At 35.4% G+C, this 19,980-nt stretch overlaps 1 protein-coding gene and 1 long non-coding RNA gene across 3 annotated transcripts in view; one reads left to right on the top strand and one right to left on the bottom strand.

Annotated features, from left to right (window-relative positions):
- Smr (nuclear receptor corepressor smrter) overlaps positions 1-19,980 on the top strand; it is a 389,247-nt gene that overhangs the window by 144,753 nt on the left and 224,514 nt on the right. For both annotated transcript variants that reach the window (XM_081768606.1, XM_081768607.1), the window contains exon 2: positions 4,215-4,386. In XM_081768606.1, the coding sequence (XP_081624732.1) occupies positions 4,215-4,386 (172 nt within the window). The remainder of the gene's footprint in view (positions 1-4,214; positions 4,387-19,980) is intronic.
- LOC145692983 (uncharacterized) overlaps positions 11,680-19,980 on the bottom strand; it is a 66,855-nt gene continuing 58,554 nt past the window's right edge. The window contains exon 3 of the long non-coding RNA XR_014132676.1: positions 11,680-11,992. This is a non-coding gene — a long non-coding RNA (uncharacterized LOC145692983). The remainder of the gene's footprint in view (positions 11,993-19,980) is intronic.

Consider the following 19,980-nt stretch of genomic DNA (forward strand, 5'->3'; position numbering starts at 1 on the left):
TAAAAAAAATATTTTATATTCACACGCATATTAAATCGAAGTGACCGGTCGATTAAAAAAAAATATTTTTTTATGAAAATTTGGCCATTATATATTTCTGTTCATAGTTCGTGCACGTATTGTTTTGACGCGTTCTTCATTGTCTTCTTCCTTCAGTCCTTTCTCTTCTCACTGAAGTTCGCTCGGCATCCTGGAACCTCCTAGAAGGTATAAATTGCTGCTACTGGGCGCTGCTCTGGTTGTTTCTCTGCTACACTGGTGTCTCTCTCTTAGTATCTCTGGATCCATTTGAAGACATCTGGTTTATGCAGTGTTACTGGATAATTATCATCTGAATTGCATCAAAGTCTCTGAAAATGTTCTGGTTCTACGATCCAGTTCCAAAGTTCTCACTATATCGGCCACATATGACGCACTTAAAACTTTACTTTTCGAATTGTATACATATATCACACGGCAAACTACATACGAGAGTTATATGCTACTATTCATTGTCCTAGCTGCAGATTCAAAACTCAGTCTCTGCATCTATAAAAAAAAATATTATAACTCTCCTTTTTTTTAAAAAAAAAAAAAAAACATCTCGTCTCGCTACATGTGTTTCCCGTAAAGCACAGTTAAGTTCTGAGATGACGTTAAATTCTGAGAAAGACTTACTAGAGTTGATATTTCAGATCGAGACGAAAGAAAGAAAAAAAAAAACTCAATCTCGAGTAACGTCGCAATTCGGCTATTTAAAATGTGCCTATCTCACAAAACAGACCATTGTCACGATGAGTCTTGCACTAACTGTCACAGAGGATGACCTCTGTATATCGCGTCTTAACACCAACTAACTCGCTCCTTCCCTGTCAAACAGTTTTCTTTCAGAGAAAAGAACATGATTTTGCAAGGCTCGCTCCTGACCTACCCAAAATTCAATGTATAGACCCTTTTCGCGGACCCTAATGGTTTTGTCGCCAAAATGTCTGGGTAGTACACTTTCATGTAATCTTTCATTTATTCTTAGATTATTATTGCTTGTCATCTATACTGAGTTTGACCACTGGATAGAGGAAATACTAAGCTTTAAAACGGTGTATCATACACTTTGTTATTCAAATGTTAAATACTTGTTTTCGTATTGTTTTCCCCGGCGTCACTGTACATTTTCTTTGTAAACAATCTTCCTTGCCGAACCAGTCCATGTGCGTTTGTTTACATCGCCAGAGTACTCTAGCGGTGATCTCTCGCAACCTCCACATACACATTTGTTCTTGGTTTTTCGCTTTTTTTTACATTAATTATCATGAATCAACAATATATTGTATATTACATTGTACCTAATATTCCTCTGATTATATTTACATAGGATTCCAGCAGTGACATTCAATTTAGAATTAATAATCAATAAATATACACATATCGACTGCTATGACATTCACGGTACTGCGTATCGCTGTCGTCTCAATTACAGCAATGTCAACACCAAGCACAGTAAAGTAATAAGCTTTTGTTTTAAAGTTGAGGTAACAACGAAAAATCTTTTCTGACCAAAATTACATCTTATCTTATATTTCTACAATTCTAAATATGTAATAATGCTAAGGTATGACTGCATTCATAATTTTCAATGGGGGGAAAGCCCACTCGCAGGAAGAGCAGAAGCTCTTCCTTGTCGAAACCGCGCTTTGAAGAAAAAAAAAATATAGGCAAGTTTTCTGGCGGGATCCAACCCAAGCTATCGAAGTTTCTAGTGTCAAAAATGGTCACTTTAAGAAAAAGTAACACCTTATTGTTCCCAAGAATTCAAACCCACTTGCTAAAATATCTGAGCAAAAATTCACATAGGTAATGGGATAGGATCCATGTCGCCAGGGCACTATCTGCACCAACATTAGCAACTCTGCTCACTTCTACCTAACTAAGTTAGAAGTATGATTTAAATATATGACCTAGATAAAATTTCTCTCATACCACAATTCTTCTTCAACTTTAGATAGCAACCCTGGGTGCACGTACACAGCTTTTAACTGCTACGGAACATTTTCTTCTTTCTTTCTTTTTTTTTTAAACTCAGTGGAGCTTTTCCAAGTTAAGTTTTCTTTCCTACATATATTTTATATTCCAAATAAAAATGTTTAATTCACCAATTTTATATACTAATTAACCTAACATTACATATATATATATATTCTTAATTAACCTATAGATATGTAAATTATTCTAATATTATGCAAAAATTTCGGGTGAAATTAACATAAACATTTTAAATAGAAAATAGCTATATGTGTGCCTCTTATAACTGACACTGTTAGTTCTGCTCGAAATTCCTTAAGATTTTATATATATATATATATATATATATATATATATATATATATATATATATATATATATATATATATATATATATATATATATATATATATAAAATATTAGGGCTATGCTATAGTGTTCAAGAGAACTGAACATATGTCAGAACGTTTCTGGAAATTCCACTTTTAACGAGAGAAGCACGGACAATTCCTATTTTTCCTGAATATATAAAAATGACTTCGTGATTGTGTCTCAACATCAGGAAAAAAGAGATGTAAACCATTTGAAAATGTTCAACGTTTGATCACAGCTAGTACTTGGGCCGGCATGGGTTCTTATCATTTTACTTTAATGAAATTCGTATTTTAAGCGGGGAAGGGGGGATAAAGGATTTATTCTTCGCAAAGAATAATGTCATAAAAGTTTATCTTGCTGTGCCAAGAACGGAAGCAAAGGATGAAATACGAAGTGCGAGGCCGTTCTACTGTCAGGGTTCTGACTTAGTAACGACACAGGAATACAAAAGCTGATCCCAGGGTAACAGCATAGGAAAACAAAAGTTGATCCCAAGGTGACGACATAGGAATACAAAAGCTGATCCCAGGATATGACAAGTGCCTGAATTCCGGTGGTGAGTATGTTGAATAGTAGTGTCACCTATGCTGCACCTGTGGCAATAAATGCTTCAAGGTCTCTGCATCTTTTTTGTGATTATTGCCGTAGGGAAACTTACTTTCTGGAGGCGCCTCGTAAATTCTTTATCAAGAAATACATTCAGTTCCGTTAAATTACGAGTATTGCCTTATTATAGTGCTGTATTCGGTGTTATGTATGATGTTTTTTTTTTTTTTTTTTTTTTTTTGCTTCAGAGTAAGCATTTAAAAAAAAAAACTTCCAGTTAAACCATAAAAAGTTCGACATCAAACTATATTTTATACAGAATTAGAAGCAATCTCAACTCTCAACATATTTCAGCATGTATTCTAAGGAGAGAAAAATCGCGACAAAAAGTTGATATATATATATATATATGTAAGAGCGGATCCAATGGGTGCTAAGGGGTTATACCCCCCGTGACGCTCAGGTTTACACTGGATAAAATGGACTTCATTCCTGCTTTACACTGGATAAAACGGCAAACTATGGTTTAGCCCCCCCTTGATCATATTCTGGATCCGCCACTATATATATATATATAACAAAAAAGTTCACTGTTCCATAATTCGTTGCTTCCAATTTAAGAAGAGAGTCATGAAGAAATGGGCGAGGGGGAATCAATTTCTGGTGCATAAGATTCAAGTTTAATTTCAAATCATAGAATCTTTGTGGTTAATTCTTTGCTCTTCTTTTTTGCGGGATAGACCTATGGGCTGGAGGTGAAGTATTCTTATTTCTTCACACTCACTTCATTCTTCAAATCGTTTAATTGCGATTTTATTGAACACCTTTGTTCATTAATCTGTAAGGCCTATGAGTGAGATGTTGAGGTTGAAAGTAACACTAAGTGTATTAACCCCTTACTTTTTAAAAATTACCTTTAAGAATGAGGTAAATAAATACTTTTTTGAACAATAAAGTGTTAGTTTTATCGAGCGAAGTAGCTCAAGTGATAGAGCGTTGACTTCGCATTCGGGAGGTCGTAGATTCGATTCCCGCTACCGACCATCCTGACTGCGGTTTTCCAGCATTTTCCTCAGTCCTGCCATGTAAATGCCGGGATGGTACCTACTAAACAGGCCCTGGCCGATACCTTCCCAAGTCCTTTCCTTTGTTATTATTGTTGTTTGATATCCAGTATAAAATGGCCTCCGAGCTGTATCTGGTGATTGTTAAATACACAAATAAATAAATAAATGAAATTTGTATCTCCTACTAGAATTCTGTGATAAGTAAAGGTGTACATTTTTTTATTCTAGGGCGACGCAGTCGACGGAGGGATCGCCATTCAAACCTCAGCGTCAGCCAGCTTCCCTTTCCCCAACCCGGACGTACTCTTTCTCCAGGGAACCCATTAGGTCCTATATGCAGCAGTCGCCATATGGAACTTCCGTCCCATACAGAGATAATCCCTACAACACGAGAACTCCGGTAAGTAAACTTTTCCATTTCCAAGAATGAGTATCGTGTTTAATACGTCAGGTTTATGTGAAGATTAGATAAAAGCATAGCTTGGCTTCCCGGAAGAAAAATCTTGCCTTACGAAGCTATCAGAATTTCTTACTCATGCTGTTGTGTTTCTGATAATTCTCAACTGGATGTAATATATATTTAGATTTCTTAATGTCTTAGATAAAGTTGACATCCATCTGCTTCATAAATTATCCAATATATTTAATGTTAATGGGCAATTTCAGTCTCTGTTAAGAGATCATTTTACTGGTGGCAAGGAACGTGTTGTTCTCCCAGATTCATCATTCAGATTTGCTCCAGTTCTTTCTGGTGTCCCGCAGAGTAGTGTTCTAAGACCTCTATTGTTTCTTATTTATATGGATTATCTCCAGTCGCACATTTTGGCACCGATACTTACAGTTTAAAGTCGAGTCCGAATCGCCGAAAGCTTTCCCACCAGGACTCGGATCAGGAACTTTGTTCCGGAACCGGTTGGTATGGTCGTATAATTCAGCTTTCTTGGAGACGAGATAATGAAATGGGGAATGGTTCATACTTTCAGGTAGTATCTCACATGATTGTCTGTACGCTTGCCAATTGCACCGAATCAATCGTCGGTCCTGGTTCGGAGCGCATGTTAATATGAATTCCCATTGTCCATAACCTGGTTGTTGCTTAAAGACGTGAAACACAAAAGCTCAAGTTCTGGAATTCGGCGCACAGTGTACACGCATTGGACACTAGACCAGTGGGGCGGGCAAACCATTGTAGTGTTTGGACAGCAAACCAAAAGCTTTCAAAGAGTATGCGCCTTTAAAAAATATCTGGGTACTTTTTTGAATTTAAAATAATGTATATCGGTACTTTCTGGCTGTTCCTCGTATTATTTCATGGTTGGACTGGTAAAAGTGATGACATCATATCCGGAGCGCTTTTGCAATCGTTATTTTCGTGCTTTTGTATTTTTCAACACAAACGTCTGCAGAACAGTCTAAAACAAAGAAGTACCTTCAGTGGATTTTCTTTCATTTCTCACTGCCAAATAGCAGAAGTAATTTGTATATTATTTTTCAATTTACACCCTTACTTTCCTTGAAACACGAACTGCAAACTCACCTAATAATACGTATTGATATATGTATGTACAGAATAACATGCCTAAGAGCACGTTTTGGAATTTGACGTCCATTTTAAGAACCGAGTCTGTAAAAGGCGCGGGCCAGTGCCATAATATATGATCAAAATTCACGTATATTGTACTAACTAGTGAGAGTCGAAACTGTGTCGTCCCCGCCGAAGATGAAAACATTATTTTTCAGCCACGGGGTAGCTAAACATATGCTTCAATATATATACTTAATGCACTCATTAGCAAAGATGCCCACTTTGATCCAACCTTCTCAATCTCACGTTCACACCCGCAATCTCCGACTTCACACTCACATCATTATTTCGAGATCACACCCAGTAGCGGATCGAGCCTAAGACCTAGGCTCCCCAGTTTTTTGAGTGACAAAAATAATTGAAACTATTACTTATGTATTTTTGAAAGTTTATAATAAGCATTGCCTTTCATTCTTTATTGGAAAATTTTTGAAACATTAGGTATAGTTTTAGTTGCAGTTTATCTATTACACAATGTGTTAAAAAATGCTTGAGGTCCACAATGTCAATGTCCAACCTAGCCACTCGACCTCATTCTCACACCATTTCGACATCACATTCACTCAACCTCACGTTCACGTTCTGAAGATGAAGCTGGATGAAAGAGAGTTTCGAACTCTTGAACTCTGAGTTTGGACACCTTTACTCATCAGTTTTGCTCCCATTGTTTCACATTTTTAAAAGTTGGCGGTAGTCAAATAATACTACTAAGATTCCTGTGCATAATTTTTAAAGAGCTTATAGACTATGATGTGATGTGAGTTTGAGTGTAGCGTACGTTTCAACAGCTAGGCTATATGAGACGTGAACCAACAGCATAATGTGGGATCCCTAGCCACATGAGCTCCCGCCCGGAGTCAAACCCTGATCTCCTACGCCAAAAACGTGTGCACTAACCGCTTATTGACGAGAGAGATCAGAGCCTATAGACTATTTGGAGTCAAATATACACTTTATAATTACATACAAACTGGGAGCATAACAGTCATAACTGAGACCAAACTGCTAGAGCGCTCACATATGGTGCAAGAAGTCCCTGAGGGCAACACAAGCCCCAATATGTCCTATTACTCATTTTCACACAAGTATAAATACTTGCTCTGCACGTGCAGACCATCACAGACTAGATTTTATCAACTGCATGAATTATCAAAAACAATAAAACGTCTCATCGTGACCACCTAATATAGAGAAGCTACCTTTTCTCATGGTTTTTGGTGCCCCCTTATTGACAAAGAGTATAAATATAAATCCATCAGATATTTACGAAGAAATAGTGAAGGAGAGTCTACATAATGACAATATTTTGGTAAGAGGTAGAATGGCTAGGTCTATACGATTTGTAGATGATATTACGCTTGTTGGAGAATTTGAAACGAAAATTAATAAGACGTCAGAAACTTTGAAGAAACTTTTCAAATAATATGGAACGAAAGTAAACATTAGAAAGGTAAAAAAAAAAAACAGTTGGATTGAAGCAGTTGTGTTAAATATAGAAGTAGGTTGGGAGAAAATAGAACAAGTGATTAGTTCTCGATACCTGGGTACTATTTTTAAGGAGGACGTGCAGTGCGAACGTCAAATAAAAGCAAGGATAAGAATGACGGAAGAAGCATTCAGGAAGAAGAAAAATATATTTGATTGGTTTTTGAATAAAGAGTTACGGAAAATAGAAAACACCCAAAATATTTAGCGTATGGTATTGTGCTTTATGGGGCAGAGACCTGAACATTATGCAAAACTGAAGAAGAAATATTGGAGGCTTTCGAAATGTAGGTGTGGAGAAGAATTGAGAGAATTAGCTGAGTCGTACGGAAAACTAACTAGGAAGTGTTAGAAATAGTATGAGAGAAGAGAAGAAAAAAACCTTTTAGGTGCAGTTGAAAAGAGGAAGAAACACTGGTTGGGACACTGGCTAAGAAGGCGCTGTATCATTAGCAGGGTTGGTAAGGCAATTCACTTGTTACGTTTCTTTACGTGAATTTCATGTAATTTATTACTATTTGTCACATAGAAAACCAGTTTTTTTTACGCAGATGTAAAAAAAAAAATCTTAAAAGAACTAAAACCATTCAAAAGCAGGACACAGTCGAAATAGTTAATGTAAAATGCAATTTATTCAAACTTGCTAACATCAACTGAATCGAAGACTAAGCTTTGCGAGTTGTTGAGTCAAATTGAATTTTGAGTTTAACGCCCCTTTCAGCAGTGAGGCTATATGAGACGGGACCTACTGATTAACGTGGAATCCAAACCACATGAGCTCCTGCTGGGAATCGAAACCGGTTCTTCCACGCCAAAGGCGCGTAGCTAACCGCTTAGCGACGAAGGAGCTCTCTAAACTTTCCGAGTAAAACCTCCCGAGCCTAAATCTCGCCTTCCAAAATCTTGCGAAACAAAATTTCACTATAGCGATTTCTTTAGTGTGTTCAAAATATCTTTGTATGTATATATATATATATATATACTTAAAATAGCTTATACAGTTAAACTTTTACTAACGGATACCTTCATAATACGGACAGATTTATTGTCCAGACAGAATATGCATTATTACGGGACATATCCATCTTTTTCACGGGCACTCTCAGATACGGACACGGATAATCATATTCTGTCCTCCCCGCGCAACATATTCTATCTTACCTTTTCATAACGGGAAGGAACTATTCTCATTTAGATGTATTTGGCACAGAAAACTTCTCCGTCCGGCATTTTAAAAGGAAATTCGAGAACAGCACAGTAAACAATTCATTTCAAATAGTTGAGCCGTTTTCAGGTAATGATGACAGAGATATCAATTTAAATGCGGAGGGAATAAAAAAGTACAGAAATTGCCCTTTCCCTCTTAAAAGCTGATTTTTTCAAAATGCTGGAACACTTTTCACGTAATTTTAATGAGGAGTTTTGAGCTTCATCTTCTTAACTTAAGGAATTCGTGTTATAGTAGATTTTTGGCATTCATTTTGAACACCTGGTTGGGTTAGCAGTTACTGTCACCAAATAATTTAACTAAAATAAAGTCGATGGATAAGATTTATTCTAATTTTTGTCGATTTTGCAATTATAATTATTTATTTTGAACCCTCAATTTTTACCATTTTCTGGTTGTTCTTCATCATAATCATTATTATTATTATTATCACCTCAGAAACTTTATATATATATATCATATTGTTATGGAGAAGTTTGATCCGTACACAGTTTCAGCCTGCGAGATTTGGTAGCAAAGTTTTGGCTGGCGAGGTTTTGTCCTTATGTCTTTAAGCATTATAAAATAATTTGAAATGCGCGCCGCAAATTGTAATATTTATTTGCTATTTATATATCCGAGGCTTCTTTATGAAGTCAATGTGCTAGTTTTTATTGCAAAATCCAGCGAGAACTTGTACCAATTTTGAAGGAACCTTTTAGTCTTTTTCTTCTTTGTGCCAAATCAAAATGTAAAAAGCGCGAAAAACGTGTAATTTTAATTTGTGTTTATTTCTAGCTTTTTAAGTACTTTGCGTATTTTTACTTATTTTACGTGTCTCATAGAAAACTTTTTCTTACGTGTAATTACCCAACTTTGATCATGAGGAACGAGCTAGGACGTATTGTTGCAAGAAAGAAAGAAAAAAAAGGGAGGGAGCGAAATAGGCTACAACTGATGGGCAATATAAAAACAGAAAATTCCTACGTGTATACGAATAGTTTAGCTAAAGGTCATGGTGCATGGAAGGTTCTGAATTTGGGCAAGTGACTGTTCCAATAATGGTCGAATGCCTATGATGGTGGTGATGATGATGGTACAAGATTACAGTAATAATTGGGAGATAATTAAGGACAATAGTAACTGGTATTGACTGGATGAGTTAGTGAAATAATTTGTGTTGACATCAACGATGCCGACTTTCAAAAATGTATGTGGGTGCACGTCAATGGCTAGACGTGTTAGCCTATACGTTTTCAGGAAAGTCTCAATATTTAATTGGTTTATTTTGTTAAAATCTTCTATGAACATTGCGGAGAGGGCTGTGCTGTGATAAAGTAAAATATACCGGCAAGAGAAACTGGTTCAAATCCGAGTCCAAACTAAAAATCTTGTGAGTGCCGAAGCCCCGGAGCTCCCACGTAATCGGCGCGCATGGTTGACATAGGCTATTGCCCATTGTCAAAGAATGCATCAATTAGACGACAGAACTAATAGAGAAATGTTTAGATTTCGATGATATTACTGCTATCCCTCTTGGAAAAACGATAGTAATAATAATAATAATAATAATAATAATAATAATAATAATAATAATAATAATAATAGCAAGAAAGCTTTGACTGCAATGCGACGTATCCGGAAGCCGGCTTGGGAATCTTGCCGTTTGTCCAGTGTTGCGTTGCGTTGCTGTGTGTATGCTGTGTGCAAGGTGGCTATTAACGTTCCATTGATTTCTGATGATGCATCCAATGACAACGTCGTCTAGAAGACGTCCTTGCAACAGAATGTGCTAGCGCTGTTAAAAAACAACTTGCTTCGTAATCAGTTATTGAGAATCACAATATCGCCATCGTGATGATGCACGTCAAAACGTTGTGTAATTTGAGAAAGATTCTAAAGTTCACCAACTTTCTGAATGCGATAACCTAGTTACTTGATCAGTAAGATATCTGATTTGATGTATTTCAGCGTTACTTAGAAAATGCAGAAAGTGTAACTTTCCTACAACTCAGGGCTATTATTTCCTAATAGTATGCTTTGTCAGCAATGTACTACGTTAAAAGAAAGAAAGAGGAAGAAGAATAAAAAGAAAGCTTGGTTACCCACAGCCATGTATTCTTGTATACTAACATGCAAGACAGTTAATACAAAATATATAATTTGGTCGATATAGTGGTAGGTTAAACATAATACGTAGGTTGGCAGTACAAAGAGGGAACGTTACATCAGTTTTGGGAACGCTACCCTCTGGTAAGGAACTGGAGGAGATTTTTTTTCTGTAATCTCGGCAAAAGTTTGAAAGTGCTGTTGCAAAGCTTATCGCAATAATGCATATTATTTTATAATTATATTTTTTGTTAAAGTGTCTGTGGCTATAGACATGTAATGTTACACCTGTTTGGAATATTACATAATATACGAGTTAACTAATATTTAATATTTATGTAAATTACAAAATAACTATAAATTGGAAGTACTCCTTTTTGTAAATTTTCTCTACTAAATCTAATGTAAGAGTACGTTTCCGATATAACATCAATGAAAAATATTTGCTCTGTCAATGGTGACATTGCTCTCTAAATTATCGAAGTTGCTTCTAAGATAATTTATTAGGGTTAATTAAACCGCTTCCTAGCACCCAAAACTGTATATTAAACTTAACAAATGGTTACCCCCTACATGGGTTTTCATACAGAGTCCCCAAAGTTGAGATCTTACTAGATTATCTTTTATCGTTAGGTACATGCGAAAGTATCTACAAACACTTCTTCAAAGAGATTTTTTTTTCAAAGTCAGTTCCTTGCTAAATCATTTTTTTCTTACAAGATAAAATTTGTAGACGCTTGTGAAAAGTTTTTTTCTACAGACGCCACTAATTGAGTTTTCCAAAAGTTGAGACCTGGCAAACAGTTGCTTTCTCGCACTTGAAAATGATTTTCACTGAATGATATGAAGCTCCGTTAGATTCAATCTAAATTTGCTTGCTGTATATTAGATTTCGTTCATTATCACTTTCAACTCTTTATTGCATCCTTCAATTTTTAAAAATCACGTTATGATTGTTTTAATGCAGCGTCTCTAAGCTAATAATTGTCCAACGTGCGAGTGTGTCACTCAGTATCTCAGCTTATTTTTGATAAAAATGTGGTTTTATTTTTTAAAATATTCGGTACAAAACTAAACTTACTTTGTGATGTAAAATTACCTATCACCAATGCTGTTTTTAAAAGTCTGCTAGACTGGTTACGGAAGTGTGTTATCTATTCGGTCGGAAGGTGTGTTTTAGAATCGGGGGGTATTTAGCTTCGCATTCTCGGTAATATAGGGTTACCCGCATCCTCGGTGATAGAGGGTTACCGAGCCACCCTGTTTGGTTGCTTGCCTACTGTGTTCCACCGTAAAGTGCTTGTGAACTTACATGTTCTGATAAATATCAATACAATACAAATATCATTGTTTTACCACATCATAAATAAAATAACTGTACTTACTCAGACGAAGAAAAATCTTCTCTGGCACGATGCTTCGTAGGCCTTAAATCGACTACCGACAACGCCAAATTGGGGAATGTATATTCAACACAATCTCGAACTCCATCACAGTTACTAGTTTTTCTTACTCCGTTGAGGTAACTCCTCTGTTGTCCTCACGACGCAAGATCGAACGCTACATTGACAACATATCTGATTTTCCTTAAAGATTACCAGTGATTTTACTGTACTTTTCCTGTAATATAAAATTAATAAAAGTTAATCAGTGAAGAAGTGGATCAAAAGATTCAGGAGCGACCGTCTGTTAAGTATAATAATAATAATAAAAAAAAAAAAACAAACAAAAAACGTAATGACTAAAATGAATCTACATATAAAACTTTCCTAGTCAGTCACCAGACCATTGGGACATTCAAGCTACTGCAACAAATATTTTTTCGATGGTATATCAAGAATAGAAACCTGCTTGTGTTTAAATTATCGCATCCGCACGTCTCTATCTGTATCCGCACCATCGCGATCTGCATCCACACCTGCCTGTCTCTGTTTGTATCCACATCATTTCGATCCCCATTCATACCTGCACGTCTCTGTATCTGCATTCTTATCCGCAGTTAATAAGAATAATGTGTAGGCTATTATTATTATTATTATTATTATTATTATTATTATTATTATTATTATTATTATTATTATTATTATTTATTATTATTATTATTGTTATTATTGACAACAATTCAGAAATAGTTTCTGACAACAAATATAAACGAAAATACCTTCTTCACATGCATATAGTTCTGTGAATCCTATGATACAATATAAATATAATTCAAGCTAAATATTAAATACAAGAGCTTTCTATTGAAGGCCACGTGCAGTAAATAAAATGGAATAAAGATGAAAGAGAAATTAATAGAAAAATACGTGCGTATGTACGGCACGTAATTAACGCCTAAGTACAGATGCAATTTCTGACGAGAAATTGGTAATACCGTATCTGTCAATTAATTTAAGAGAAAATTGCTATTTTCCATTAGTCATAAGGCATGACAGTCTTTGTTCAGAAGCAAAGGCAAAATGGAGATAGTGGTAAGTCCTTAAGAAATAATAGACCATCTTAAGCGAACTCGCGAAATCACATTAGCACTTCATGTGTATGTATTATAAGCGTAGAAAATCCCACGAACCATAATTTCGTTCTGGCGAATATTTACCGAAAAGAGTAATCACACCGTAATGCAAGACGTAAATAACTAATATTGTTTAGAAGAGTCATTAAGAAAATTGCAGTATTTTCACATGTATATCCGAAATTTTATCTGCCATCTACAAAACTCAAAGTATACCCGCGAAAGCTTTATTGATGCGGATATCTGCATCCGCGCAGATTTTTAACCAAGAACATCTGGGGCTTGTATGCCTCGGTCGTTAGTAATGAAAGGATTAGTGTGAGCATAGTCATATTAAAGTATTTCAGAAGCAGTATATTATAGTTTTCCATTTTAAATTAATTTCAAACGCTAGAACTAAATAGTCATACCTGCACCGTATGTATATATATTACGTACGGAATTAACGAGTGGAAAGAAACGTGAAATTCACATCAACCAAATGAAGCCAGTGTCTCCTTGTATCTAGTACCATTTCTCAATTAGTGCTCCTGGGTTACACAGGATGTTTCAAAACAACACCGACAATGTTTGGGAGGTGATTCCTGACATCAAGAAAAGACGAAAAGTATAGACCAACCTGAGTACACAAATGCTTCCTTTCGGAGTTATAAGCTGCCGAAAACATGACAAAATGAACTTGGGACCTACCGTAGTCGGGTCAAGATTTCACTTAGGAACTAATATGTGCCCTATTCAAATATCCAAGTTTCAGAATCCTGCGGCACTTCCACAACAGTTTTTATAGAGGTAGTTGGTGGTACTTCATATCATATGCCCGTAGCCAAGCTTCTTCCATAAAAATTGTTGCGTGAGTGCCGCAGGATTCTGAAACATGTATTTTTGATTAGGACACATATTAGTTTGTAAGTGAAGTTTTGATCCGACTACGGTAATTTCCACAGTTTTGGAGCTATGGACCTTAACTGTTCATTTTTCCATACTTTCGGCTGCCTATAACTTCGAAAGGAAGCATTTGTGCACCCAGGTTGGTCTGTACTTTTTGTCTTATCTTGGTGTCGGGAATTCAGCTCCCAAACGTTGTCGGTGTTGTTTTGAAACATCCTGTATATGTGGTAGTTAAGACAGTTATGAACATTTCCTACATTGCGAGTAAGGGACTCGTAAATGATAGCTGAGCAGGCTATCTTCTACAATACTTTCTTATTGACTTATTTTTGTGCTAAATTCATATCTTGGAACTTACATTTCGCGCATTTTCATACTAACTTGAATGCTGAAATTTTGTACAGATACGTAAACCGGGTAATAATACAACACATTTTCTCTCTCTCTCTCTCTCTCTCTCTCTCTCTCTCTCTTTTTTTTTTTTTTTTTTTGTTTAAACAGTTTTCACTGAAGCTTATCGTTTTACTGTAAAATTAATAAAATCAGTTATTATTATTTTTTTTTTAATTCTTAGACTTCTAAACTATGCTATACTGCATAAATGTCCGAAGAATTATAGAACGGCTTAGTCCGTTCTTCTGTTAACAGGTATCAGCAAAAGGGGCAAAATATCGAGATGCGATTTTCCATACCCCCAGTTAATTCTGTTCACACTGGAAATTGCTCAAATTAGTTATTTCCGGCTTCGAGGTTTAGGGCTATAGAACGAAAATGGTAACAGATAGCAAAAAGTTTTTTTTGGTGCAAACTATTCAGCGTTTGAAAGGAATGTGGACTCTTATGAAAACCAGAAGAGCTTCAAATTTAATATTACTTCCGGTTTCAATATTGAATTCCACAGCATAAACGGTAAGATATATCGAGATGCGGTTTCCTGCAATTATTTCAGTTTCTCATGAGTAGGTTTTATAACATTAATTATTTCTGTTTCAACATTTCTCACTATGGAACAGAAATGTTAGTGCATTCGATTCAGGCTCCCAATAGTAGATTCTATCTCCTCCCTTAAATATCTATTCGATCCGGAAATAGTTCAAATTAAGCATTTTCGGTTTCAACCTTTATCGATACAGTAAGGCATAGCGAGTAATGACATTTCGCTATGGATTCAGCGTCCAAGGAGCATGTTCTGTCTTTGATCTTATTAATCTATTGCAACCAGATCAAGTCTTAGTATTGCATTCACATAGTTTGGAAGTCTACTATAGTTTAACACTACGAAACGAAACAATCGTATTGTATTTAAATTTCGAGCGCCCGCTGCTTATACAACCCGAACTCACGGAAGTTTGACTGGTTGCAGACAACAAGGCGTTCTGTTGACAAAGTATTCCCCCTCCATAATATTGAGAGATGAGACTATTGCCTTCTTTGACGCAATTAAAAGTATTGAAGAGAGTATAAAAGAAACAAGTAGCAGCGTTACATGTACATAACGTGAAAGAGCTTGGTTTGTATAGCGTGATATTTTCTCAATATCGAAACCAGATGTAGTAATTTCGGCTGTTTCCGGTTAGAGAGAGTTTAGAGTGGTGATGGAATATATTCTTGAGGTGCTTAATTGATTACCGAAAACTGCTTATCACTATTTCTTAAGCTTTTTACTCAGTGCCAATCAAAATTTAACCCTAAAGTGTTAATTTCTTCACTTCCGGTTTGATTAGGGTTGAGAGATATCTTAGAACGCTAAATCGATTCAAGAAAACAGTTGCTCCCTATCCCCTATCATTTTTGTTCTATGTAGATTATTGATATCGGAAGTTGAAATGGATTACTGCCATATCTGATTTTAGTAGACAGTTAAGAACTGGTATGAAATGTATCATTGGGTCGCTTAATCGATTTGTAGAAAACAGTTTCTTCTTGACTATTGCCGTTTTTGCTTTACAATGATCAACGTTAAAACCGTAAATGGTTAAGTTCTACCACTTCCTGTTTGAACATATGCTCCGAAAGAAAGAGATCGATTTCTAATTTTTTGACCCTCCTATATACTTACCAAATTTGGTTATGACCCATTAAGAAGCTTTTGAGATTTTTCTGTCTCCCGGACGGACACACGAACAGAATAAATATATAAATTTGGTAAAACGAACTCCTTTAAAATTGTATTTTTTAAAGAATCAATGTTTTTACGCGAATTAAAAAACAATGTTTGTCCTAGGAATGGCCAAAATTTTACGGAATCCGGATTATTCCGGATTCGGAACTCGGAAAAATTCAGGATTTTTCCGAGATCTGAATTTTTCTAAAATCGAAAATTTTCCGGAACCGGGATTTTTTTTCCGAATTCCAGAATTTTCCGATGTTAATTTCCGTTCCGGAGAGTTAAAAAAAAAAATATCCGAAAATAGCAATCCCTAGTTTATGCAGTATACGTAGTTTTTCGTGAGCTGCTGTGAAGTTTTGAAAAACAAAATCACTAGAAAGGAGATGGTATATTCTTATTTGGAGAGGAGGGGGTTGAAATGAAGAAGTGTGACGTAATACTGAAACCATTAGGGGACGAGCTAATCACTTTCCTAATATCCATAAAAATTAGCCTTGCCTTAAAAGAAGTACTCAATACTTCTAGAATCTCCTGTTTGTGCATTTTATTTATTTATTTATTTTGCTTAATATTCTTGATCTACGTTTTGTCTCCTTTGAAATGTAATTAATTTCTTTGCGTAATATAAATGTATCTTCGTAGAGTTATCAGTATTTTGTTTAAATCACTTATTGTTCTTTTTTTTAATTGTCCTTTCATCAGAGTAATTAGCAAGAACGGTTAAGGTCACTGTAGATGTTACAGGATGTAAATTAATAAGAAAAGAAAACTGCCCCTAATTTGTTGCTTTCTCTTCTTTGCAATTCTGTGCTTATTTTCATAATTTTTTCCTCTTTCATGCGGAATAGAATTACAAATTATAAGTTAAATATGGCCCAGTTCTGTAGTGTTCTGACTTAAGCAGCATTTTTTTTTTGGGGGGGGGGATAGAAAATGCGATGGTGATTTGATAATAAGATACTGTGTGTACTGTCGTATGTGTTAAGCTTGAGTTCAGGGTAAGCAAATTACGTAGTTGAATGACCTCCTTATAATCAGAACGAATAATTAAGCATTTTGGTACGAATGAAACCTGTTTTGTTTAAATAAATCACTCAGTCACTATGAATGAGAAGTGTAGGATATATTATTGATTCTGAAAGAAATGTTTAGTTTCGCTTAAATAACTTCGAAGGTCAAGGACATCGCGGTAGTCCATGTGGCAATGTCATTCAAAATTATCACTTGTAGGTAGGAGGTGTTGAGACGAGGTAAAGGCAGCCTTGGGAGAGAGAATAGAGTTGTTCACATTCATTTATTTTTTTTTCTTTTTCCCATCATCAGCATACTGTTACCCAAACACAGTGATAACCTAATACGATACATTACTGAATTATTATTGGTGTAGAATAAAGTCATATATTAAAAGAAACAAATGAAAACCAATGTACGTTGACCGCAAGATGGAAGAAATAAGCAACAGGATTTTTTTATGCAATATACCAACCAGAGCAGATTAACACACTACTGGAAATAGTGTTGCCCACGAGATGAGACGGTTCTACCAATAGAAGCAGATGTATACCTACTGAAATGAAGTTTTCGAGACGAGACAACTCCAAATCTTGTCTCGTGGGTAACACTAGCTGGAATTAAAAAGTGGAAGAAAAATCAGACTTGGAAGACTAAGAACCGATTATCTGGAAAGGAAAACCATTTCAACATGTCAGTTAACTTAACGCTAAATAGAGAAGAACATTTAACATATTGCTTCCCAACACTTGGCTGAGGACGTGATAAGAAAAAGTAAGGTAAACGAATAGCTAATCAGCTTATCCTGTTCCAGTAAAATAAACTTTACTTTCTGAAAGCTGTTTAAAAGCCAATATTCGTGAATACATTTGAAATGTAACTATGAGAGAGTTTCAAACTCCCTAACTCAAAAGAAATATACGACATCGAAACATACACAGTGTATAATGAAGTTCTTGCATGGGGAGGAAACATTATACGCAGTAAATAATAGACTATGAAGAAACAAAATAGTTCCGTTAATTGTTCTGAAGACAAGGAAGTGTTTCAATATTGGCCAGAGGCGTTACTAGAGTTTTCAGCACCCGGAGGCAGTTAATTTTTGCCCTCGTGACAAGGTGTGATCCATACGAGAGTCCTTCGAATGCTTTCCCGGAAATTTTTAAATTTTAGAACTTGAGAACTTTTATTTTGTGGCATATTTTTCGGGTATGAAGAGGTTGCAAAAACTAAAATAATTAAAGCAGCAGTGGTACTTTGAAGATATAATTGAATTACAGAGGAAGACGGAATCAAGAAACAAGTATGCATGTAAAAATTAAGTTAATTAGTGTATTATAGTAAAATATTAGTCAAACATAACATTGCGAAAATTTGAAATATTACTGTGGATATAATAACCTGAAAAGTTAACATAAAGTAAAAGAAATAGATTGATGTAATGCTTAAGGTGTAATTCTCCGAGCTTTTGTTGCAGCAGATTTATCGATTAGTTCCTCAAAATTTATGCTGTTTGTAACTTCTCGGTATGCGTTCAACAAGGCCAAAGCTGACAATCCTTTCTCATGGGTGATCTCAGATAGGATGGAATAGATGTTAAGTGACTAAAAGATGTCTCATAACTGACAGTGGATATTGCAATAGTCAGTAATACGTAAAGACAAACTTTCAGATTTGGAAATACATCATCGCCATACTGCACAATGAAGCAAAGCAGGTCTTCTGATTAACCTTTGTCTTGACTAGCATTCGGCAGCCACTATTTCATAAAATATTTCCAATCTATCCAAGTTTGTATCATAAAAAAAAATCCCATAAAAGTGCATCTCTGCTTCAATTATTTTCGTTAGTTGTGTACATCAGTTCCTTTATGTCTAAAAGAAAGCCAAACCTAAGTCCATTTTATTCAAGCTAATGAATCTCTCTCATATTTCTATCATATTTTGTTAATCGTATTTTTCAACAGTCGTAGCACTTAATTTTCTGCTGTAAGCCTTACATCCTCTGCTGTTTGTCCAAGCATTTTCTTCCTCTTCCTCTGCAGTCTCTCAACTTGGACATCAAAGGTCATATACTACACAATTTTTTGCTTCAAGAGAATTCTTACATATCACTGTTTTCCAGGAAATATTTTGTAAAGACGAAATATCTTGAGCAACATTGTGGAAATTCATGACGTGATTCTGAAACTTTTTTTTTTTGAATCCGGTTATTTTGGCAAGTACAATATTCCAGAACCGTAAAACGAAAAACTTAAATGGTTAAATCAGGCGTAACAACTGAATTATATCACTTCTTGTATCTGAATTTTCATCCTAATCATATACAATATTTTCCAATGTTTCTACCAAGTGTTCTAGTTGATAATGTATCTGTTTAATAGCTTCTACTTTGGTACTCCAACAAGTTTCTGACTGACGTCACTGGTACCCCAAGAGCAGTTTTGATTCTCTCCCAGGTAAGAGTTGACTGCGAAACATAAACACAATAACTTTGGCAGTTCTGCAAATTGTTACACCTACTACCTTGTGAATAACAATATGAACCTCAACTAAATTAAACGTGCAGTTATCACAGTTAGGAAATATAGCTTTTGAGTTAAGTGCAGCAAGTTGATTTGTAGCCAGACATTACAAATGCATTGTCGTAACACTACGATCGACGGTCTTTAAAAGGTTGTTAAAGGGATATTTCTAAAGTTGTTACAATATTATGTCTGCAATACCTGTAGCATTTTTTTTTTTTTTTAATGGACGTACTTGAAGAATCCTAAGAAACTTCTTGACAACTACAGTTCATTCCTTTCTGCATAGCTAATGGTCTCTAACATTTGTTTTTGGTAAGCAGCATCAGAAGTTGAATAAAACATTATTCCATAGTATTTGTTCTCTTTGGATGTCATTCACAAGTTTTTCTCAAACTGTAGTAGCTAAAAACTGGATGAACTCATTTTGTATTCCTAGCGAAATGTATGTAGTGATGTGAATTTTCCTGCACATATAAAAGGCGCTCTTCATGGCTGGATTGAACTCGGCAACAAGCTTCAAAAATTCGATAAAACTATCCAGCATTTCTGTGACTGTC

The sequence above is a fragment of the Thermobia domestica genome, chromosome 8 (assembly GCF_964235325.1).
Source record: "Thermobia domestica chromosome 8, izTheDome1.hap1.1, whole genome shotgun sequence".
In the NCBI taxonomy this organism is placed as follows: domain Eukaryota; kingdom Metazoa; phylum Arthropoda; class Insecta; order Zygentoma; family Lepismatidae; genus Thermobia; species Thermobia domestica.